Source organism: Diaphorina citri, unplaced genomic scaffold (genome assembly GCF_000475195.1).
Source record: "Diaphorina citri unplaced genomic scaffold, Diaci psyllid genome assembly version 1.1 scaffold1594, whole genome shotgun sequence".
In the NCBI taxonomy this organism is placed as follows: Eukaryota; Metazoa; Arthropoda; class Insecta; order Hemiptera; family Psyllidae; genus Diaphorina; species Diaphorina citri.
In genome coordinates, this window is record NW_007379020.1 from 38,850 (window position 1) to 46,980 (window position 8,131).

General features: G+C 37.1%; 1 protein-coding gene across 1 annotated transcript; it reads left to right on the forward strand.

Moving 5' to 3' along the window:
* Positions 1-2,476: 2,476 nt before the first annotated feature.
* LOC103516542 (UTP--glucose-1-phosphate uridylyltransferase-like) lies at positions 2,477-7,879 on the forward strand (the record flags this gene model as incomplete). Its single annotated transcript, XM_017447095.2, has 7 exons — positions 2,477-2,749; positions 4,741-4,923; positions 5,243-5,448; positions 5,742-5,958; positions 6,367-6,505; positions 6,876-7,010; positions 7,425-7,879. Coding segments are annotated over 7 exons (1,338 nt in total), but the record flags the coding sequence as incomplete, so codon positions are not given.
* Positions 7,880-8,131: the final 252 nt, after the last annotated feature.

Below are 8,131 nucleotides of genomic sequence, written 5' to 3' on the forward strand. Positions count from 1 at the left end.
CAATTCGCGAACATAATCGCCAAATCCGCGAACATAATCGCGCAATCCGCGAACATAATCGCGCAATCCGCGAACATAATCGCCAAATCCGCGAACATAATCGCGAGATCCCCGAACATAATCGCGAAATCCGCGAACATAATCGGCAAATCCGCGAACATAATCGCGAGATCCGCGAACATAATCGCGAGATCCGCGAACATAATCGCGAGATCCGCGAACATAATCTCGAAATCCGCGAACATAATCGCGAGATCCGCGAACATAATCGCGAAATCCGCGAACATAATCGCGAAATCCGCGAACAGCCACTGCTTCTACAAGATACAATCTCTAATATCAAAGGAAGGATCTCTATATTCTGGGCTTCTAGACTTCTGGGAGGCTAGATTAGATTATGGATGCAGGACCTGGGACCCGAAATGAAAAATGGGTACCTAAAAGTTACGTTTAACCCGTGAGTACACGCACATAGGGAAAAAATCTCACATGCTCGGCAAAAACGGTAGAACTTGTTCAATATTGGCCCTAACCTGTCGGGACCTAGGGTAGCTGTTAATTATATGGTTATCTAGATGTATCCACAGTCCATTGACCTATTTTCCATTCCAGTTGCCCATGACGTGGCGGAAAGTTCGAAGCGGCAACTGAATGTGAGATTTTTTTTCATCACGCGTGTACTGACGTAACTTTTTTTTCGTTTAAAAAAAAAAGTTTTTCTCTTCTATTGGTTCTGTTACACACTGTTTAGTTTAATTTAATGAGATAGGTAATTACTTTTAATAATTAATTATATTAATAATAAAAATTAATTTAAACAAAATTATATCATATTTAATTTTTGACCTCATTGGTAATATTTCTAGAGGTCGGACTTCTGTTCTAGAGGTCGGCTGTTCGAATCCGCTCAACGGTTTGTTTCAAATTCAGAAGTGTTATATTTTATTTCTTTATGACTGAAAAAAAACGTAAATGCTCTTGTAAACCCTGACATAATGAACTCCTATTCTAGAGCGTGTCTGAAGGACGTACTGATTATTTAAAAGTCACGTCAAGGAAATTCAGAGAGGCACTACGTCTTGAAGTAGCTAATTTGGAAATTTTTGAATGGATAGAAAAGTAAATAGAACGCAGTAGTGTAGTATACTCTTAGATAAGATAAAGACTTCCACTTCATAAATCCGCGAACATAATCGCGAAATCCGCGAACATAATCGCCAAATCCGCGAACATAATCGCGAAATCACATAGGTAAGATAAAGACTTCCACTTCATTCTACGGAAAATCTTCCGAACCTCCCGTACTTTAGCCTGGTATACTGACGCTACTACGATTGTACTTATGATCAAATTGAAATCGAACGATAAATCGCTCAGTTTTGCCCGGTACAAATACCTAGTGTACCAGATCGTACGATCAAATCGTAAGAAAAAATCGTAGTGCGTGTGTTAAAAGAAAAGGCTTAACTCACACGGTGTTTCAAACTAAAGGTAGTAACACAGTACTCTCACTTAACGTGAGGCTATTGTGTTTCTTTGTGAACATTGCTCTATCTGAAGACCGTAACGTATTTGGAGGATCTGAGGTATCAGGCTTGCCGAAAAGGCCTGGACTCCTGAACTGCGGAGGCCAGACTTTTTCCGGCCAACATGTTCTACTGACCAAGAAAAAATCGAAGTAATCGGATTTGAAAATGGTCAAATCGCTCCTCTAAGTCTTTAAAATTATTAAGATTTTCAAATAGGCTTGTAAACAGTACCGAAAGGTACAATAGTTTAACAATCACGCATCACGAGAAAAATAGAAGAAAACCTTATTAGACTCATGCCTTACATAGAAAATTCTCGATTTATTGATTAAGATTACCTCGAAACAATATTTGTATTACGTGGGTAAATAATTAGAAAAAAGGCGTTTGCCACCTACTCTAACCATATCATTCAGGTCTTATCTGTTTTTATTGGGTCTGAACTCAATACGAAAAACATTAAACATCATTTACTTATTAGGTCATTCATTACATATGTCTGTATTTCTCGTAAAGTCCAACGTAAATAAAGAATAGCGATAAGCATTATTTATAATTAGCTCTATAAGTATTTGATAAGGTGAGGAGCACTCGTGGAGTTATGGAATAGTACACTAATAGAAAATAATATAAAGTAAAAATGGAAACAAGATCAATCCGTAATTCCGTATCAATAGAATATACCTTGTTTATCCTCCTGGGATACGACTGAAAAGTCCCTTTATCCCAGCAATTTAATTGCAAGTTTAATGATTTATTTTGAAATCTCCTGAAATTTTCTCAAATGACCTTTCCAACCATTCTTCAAGGTCGTTTCTTCTCCGGTCGTCCTCGCTGCCTGTAACAAAGCTCTTCATTAGTTGACCACCGAACCTCTTGAGCTGTCACGGGCTTATTTGGCTCCGTGGGTTGGATTTATCACCAGGGTAAGAATAGATATATCCTGACCAAATCTGACGTCCAAACCTTCATATTTGTTCCAGAAAAGCCACAAACGCCAGCCGTCCGACTCTCAAGAATTCAAAGAGATCACAAAGCGAGATGCCTTCATATCTTTGGACCATGATCTTCAGCACATTATCTCCACAGAACCTGACGAGCAGAAGAGGGAAACCACCAAGAAAGAGATCGAGGGCTTCAAGAAACTCTACTTGAGGTTCTTGAGCGAAAAAGGGCCGTCAGTCATTTGGGACAAAATTGAAAAGCTGCCTGAAGATGCTGTAAGTAGTAGTACATATTATAGGGGAATTTCGGGCTATTAAATTTTGGGGCATTTTTGTACCTTTCTTCACTAATTAAAATCAAATTAGATACTATACATTTGATTTCAGAACCTTTATGACTCTATCTAGATATCCAATATTTTTGCCGGTTTTATCAGGTCCCTTGGAAAGATTGTATAAAAACAAAGGATTACCTCGGAAATTTCCAATATCTAGGTACCTAATCTTAATCTATCACAATGATACTTGATGTACGAATGAGGGGTTATATTCGAATGTTTATTTCAGTGGGTTACGAAATATGGCCCCTGTTTATTTTGTCATTCTCAAGATGAACTCTGAACTCCACAACTTCCAACTGGCTTCCATTTACATAATTAAAATATGTTTTATATGTATAACCACATGATAAATAAGCAAACATTCTACATTTTTATGGTTTTAAAATTCAATCTTTTATGTACGAAATCTTTTTCTGCCCTTCAAAATATTTGTCTTCGAGAAAACAAGATGAGAATATTTGGCAAGTTTTTGTTCAATATCATTATTATCTACCTGTGTCTCGTTCCACGGTTGTACAGGGTGTTTAAAAAAATAGTTGCCACCCCTGAAAACTCGAGAACCGTTTAGAATTTGGAAAAATCCTAAAACACGTATTTCTTTATTTTCAAGGGGAACCTATTTTAAGGGAACCTCAACTTTTCGGCACTATCAGGGGCGGCCCCAGGGGGTCAACTTTAAAATCTTAAATAGGAACCCCCTAATTGTGATACATCATATCAAAGGTCTTATAAAACGTAGTACTTTGGTACAAAATTGAGCTCAATCCAACAACCAGGGCCGGAGTTATGGTCTATTCAAATTTTCATTTTTCCATGTTCTCCCGCCAATAGGGGAAGCACCAAAAATTCGAAATTCATATCAATTGGTGATTTGTACTTCAAACAGGTCCCACTAAAAGTTCATATTGAAATTCAGACCCTAAAATGAAATTTAGACCTTCGGCCCTGATAGCCTCCTGGGCTCAAAATTGATGTTTCAAAATTTTATTTTTGGGACTAAATTTCAATATGAACCATTAGTGGGACCTATCTGAAGCACAAGTCACCGATCACAATGAATTTCCCATTTTCGTTGCTTCCCCTATTGGCGAGAGAACATGGAAAAAAGAAAATTTGAATTGACCATAACTCCGGCCCTGGTTGTCGAATTGAGCTGAATTTTATACCAAAGTACTACGTTCTTTAAGGCCTTTGATATGATGTATCACAAGTAGGGGATTCTTATTTAAGATTTTAAAGTTGACCCCCCTGGGGCCGCTTCTGAGAGTGCCGAAAAATTGAGATCCCCTTGAAATAGGTTCCCCTTGAAAATGAAGAAATACGTGTTTTAGGATTTTTCCAAATTCCCCAAATTCCAAATGATTCTCGAGTTTTCAGGGGTGGCAACTTTTTATTTAAACACCCTGTATAATGAAATAATGAAAATCACTAGTGTAGAAGTTATAATGATAAATAATAATATTTTTCTTGGGAAATTTATTATTATTATTTTTGTAACTTTTAACTTGTTAACTTTTATTATTTCATACTTTCGTAAAACAAGACACTATTGGTCATGTGAGTTAGGTATAGGTATTCCGATTAGTCTAATATTTCCATGTCCAATACATTCCATGAAGTATGATGTCATCTTTGATGTACCGGAGGCTAACTGGCAGACTTGGATTTATAACTGTTAGCTTTTTGTAAGATATTAATAGAATATACTCAGCTTATACTGCCAGAATGAGACTGAAAAGTCCCTCTACTCCTGCAGACTAAACAAGGTCTGTATTTGGTACAGAATAATTTCATCAATTATAAATAAAGAACCTTGCTTGAATTAAGTAAGGATTAAGTTCAAATTGATGTAAGATTAACGTCGTCTAATCAATTCAAATTCTTTCTCAAACTATTTTAACATTTTAATCGATTTCCAACTTTTAGGTTCGGGACTACAATACATTGGAAACTCCTAACTCTGAGAAGATCACTCAAATGTTGAACAAGCTGGTTGTGGTCAAACTAAACGGAGGTTTGGGAACTTCCATGGGATGTCATGGACCCAAGTCGGTGATTTCAGTCAGAAATGAACTATCCTTCCTTGACTTGACCGTACAACAGTTAGAAGTAAGTTCTTTTAAACATTTACAGACAACTATTAAACATTTACAGACAACTATTAAACATTTACAGACAACCATTTATTATAGTTGAAATATTAATTTACTATGAAAAAACAATGAAAGGTCCACCAATAAAACAAATTGAATCAAGGTAAACCAATTAAATTAAGCGATCTGGTTCATTTTGAACTTTGGATTGTTATCAAAATTCCATTTCCATGGGAATAAACATTCACTGCTCTTTGAGTTTCACAAAGCGGTCATATTTGTTTCTTTAGAAAGATTTCCATCCGGCCTCTAATACTGTCATTCTTTAATTCCAGCATCTGAATAAAACGTACAACACCAACGTGCCTTTGGTTCTAATGAACTCATTCAACACAGACGATGATATTCAGAAGATCATTCGAAAGTACAAGGGACTACAAGTGGAAATCTACACGTTCAATCAGAGTTGTTACCCAAGGATCAATCGCGAGTCCCTACTGCCGATTGCGAAGGATGCTAATGTGCACAAAAACCTAGAAGCGTAAGTTCTTTATTTATTTATTCAATTATCATTATTATTTCACGAAAGTTTATTCCATACTTTCGTGAGGTTTGATAGAGGGAACTGTAACTGCCAGGGTATTATCGTCCCGAAATCGAAGAGAGAAGAAAGACAGGATAGGAGAAAGCCAGCCGTTCCGAGAACGAACCTTATCCCTTCAGGATAAAATCCACCCCGGACGGGAATTGAATCCGCGGCCTAGCGCTTACAAGGCAGATGCTCTACCCTTCGACGTAACTAGTCTGGCTGAATTTCCTACTTTGATTTTCCAGATGGTATCCACCCGGCCACGGAGATTTCTACGAAAGTTTCAGCAACTCAGGTCTCCTGCAGAAGTTTGTAAGTCAGGGCTTCGAATATTGCTTCCTGTCCAACATTGACAACTTGGGCGCTACAGTGGATGTGAACATTCTGAACTTCTTGAATTCCTGCAGCTCTCCGCCCGAGTTTGTCATGGAAGTGACGGACAAGACCAGATCTGATGTCAAGGTAAGCTCTCGGGAGAGACATTTCCAAGGCTGTTATTTCATTTGATAAGATTAAAGGTTTGGTACACATAGGTTAGGTTAGGACATCTCTGTATCTCTTGTACTTTCGAATGATCTTCTGAATATCATCAGAGATGTACCTAAAAATTCCATCCATATAAATTTGGTAGGTACTTTTAGGGTGAAGCCTACAGCTACAATTCATTTAATTACAAACTGGTATCTCGTAATGTTTGCCTTAAGAGGGGTTTACCAAATCAAAATTGAGATAAACTACTATGTACTTAGTTTATACACTGTAAGTACAGTGTAAAATCAGAATTGAGATAAACTACTATGTACTTAGTTTATACACTGTACAGTGTACAACCTCAATGCTCAAACAACCCATTGTCTTTTCACTTTTCAGGGAGGAACCCTGATTCAGTACGAGAATAAACTGAGACTTCTGGAAATCGCTCAAGTTCCTAAGGAGCATGTTGATGAGTTCAAGTCCATCAAAAAGTTCAAGTTCTTCAACACCAACAACTTGTGGGTCAAATTAGATGGTACGTGGAAGGAACTTAGGTGAAGATTTGAATATGGAGTACCTACCTAATAAAATTATTAACTCTTGGGATCATTTGATATTGAGAGATGAGCGAAACCCAGAAATATATATAAAAAAAAGGTAGAGTAAAAGAAAAAGACTTATTTTAAAAAAAAGAGACTTTATTGACGGGATTTTCACGCTATGAATTTATCCAAGGAATTTCAAAGATGTCCCAAATGAAAGTATGCTAAAGATCTGTCTGATCTTGGCAGTTTCCGTCTCGTATTTTACTTCTCCATTTCGGTCTATCCCGTCTTTATTTAAAGTAAGTAATAAAATCCAATAAGTTCAAATAAATTTAAATTCCTGTATTTTCAATTTCGCAGCCATCGAGAGAGTGCTGAAGGGAGACCTCAACTTGGAAATCATCGTGAATAACAAAACCATTGATAAGAACGTGAATGTTATTCAGTTGGAGACTGCAGTAGGAGCCGCCATGAAGAACTTTAACAGAGGATTGGGTGAGTACAATATTTTAGTACGAAATTCTGCTAACAGCCTGCCAAGTTCTATTTGATAAAAATGAAAAACACTTTTTACTGTTCAACATACAGGTATCACAATGGCTTAAAAGAAGGTTGGTGAAATCCACCCCAAAACTTATTTTCAGGGAAGAGAAGCCCAATATAATCCACTCGTAATATTTGTAGTCAAAAGCAATCACCCTAGGGCTGATTAAGCGGCTGACAAAAAACGCGGAATGTTTTAACACGGAAAAAGACGAAGAAGAATCCTTGAAAAAGTCATCAACACTAGCAGAAAACAAAATCCAATGGAGATTTAATTTGTCAACCCCGAAACTTATAGTAGAATGGGATTATTTTATTTAGTAGTAGGTAATAATATAATTAATAATTCTATTATCGTTGTTCCAGGTATCAACGTACCTCGTAGTCGGTTCCTTCCCGTGAAGAAAACCTCTGACCTGATGCTAGTCATGTCAAACCTGTACAGCATGAAGAACGGATCTTTAGTTATGAGTCCGCAGAGAATGTTCCCTACCACTCCGTTCATTAAACTGGGAGATAATCACTTCGCCAAGGTATGTAGTATTCATTAAACGAATGGAGTTCATAATTTTATATATATTTTTTTTCAAGAGGTTTTATGAAGGGGAACTGAACTATGTCTTCTTAGGAGATAGGATAGGAAAACGCCAGCCGTTCCGAGAACGAGCTCTTACAAGGCAGATACGTTATCCTCCGAGCTAACTAGGCCCACTAGTTTTTACATGCTTTTATTAACTTCAGATCTTCGTTTGTATGGATCAAATCTTGTAACTTGAGGGCAACTTTAACTGTTCTTGAATTCTTGATGTTAATTCGACGGCTAATGTTCGGTAGCTCAAGAGTTTGAAGTTGGAATTTAGAAATGTTAACGAGTAAAATAATTGACATAAAGGAACACAGAAAATGAGAGAGCAGATTGATACGTACGTGGTCGCTGGTTTTGAGAGAAGAGAGTGAGCGGGGCGTTAGAAACCGAGCATTACATCCCAGAACTAGGTTGAAAATAATCCAACACAAAATAGACAATAAGCTTTACGATAGTATTGGCTTGTTGAGAATGTACAAGTTTTGTT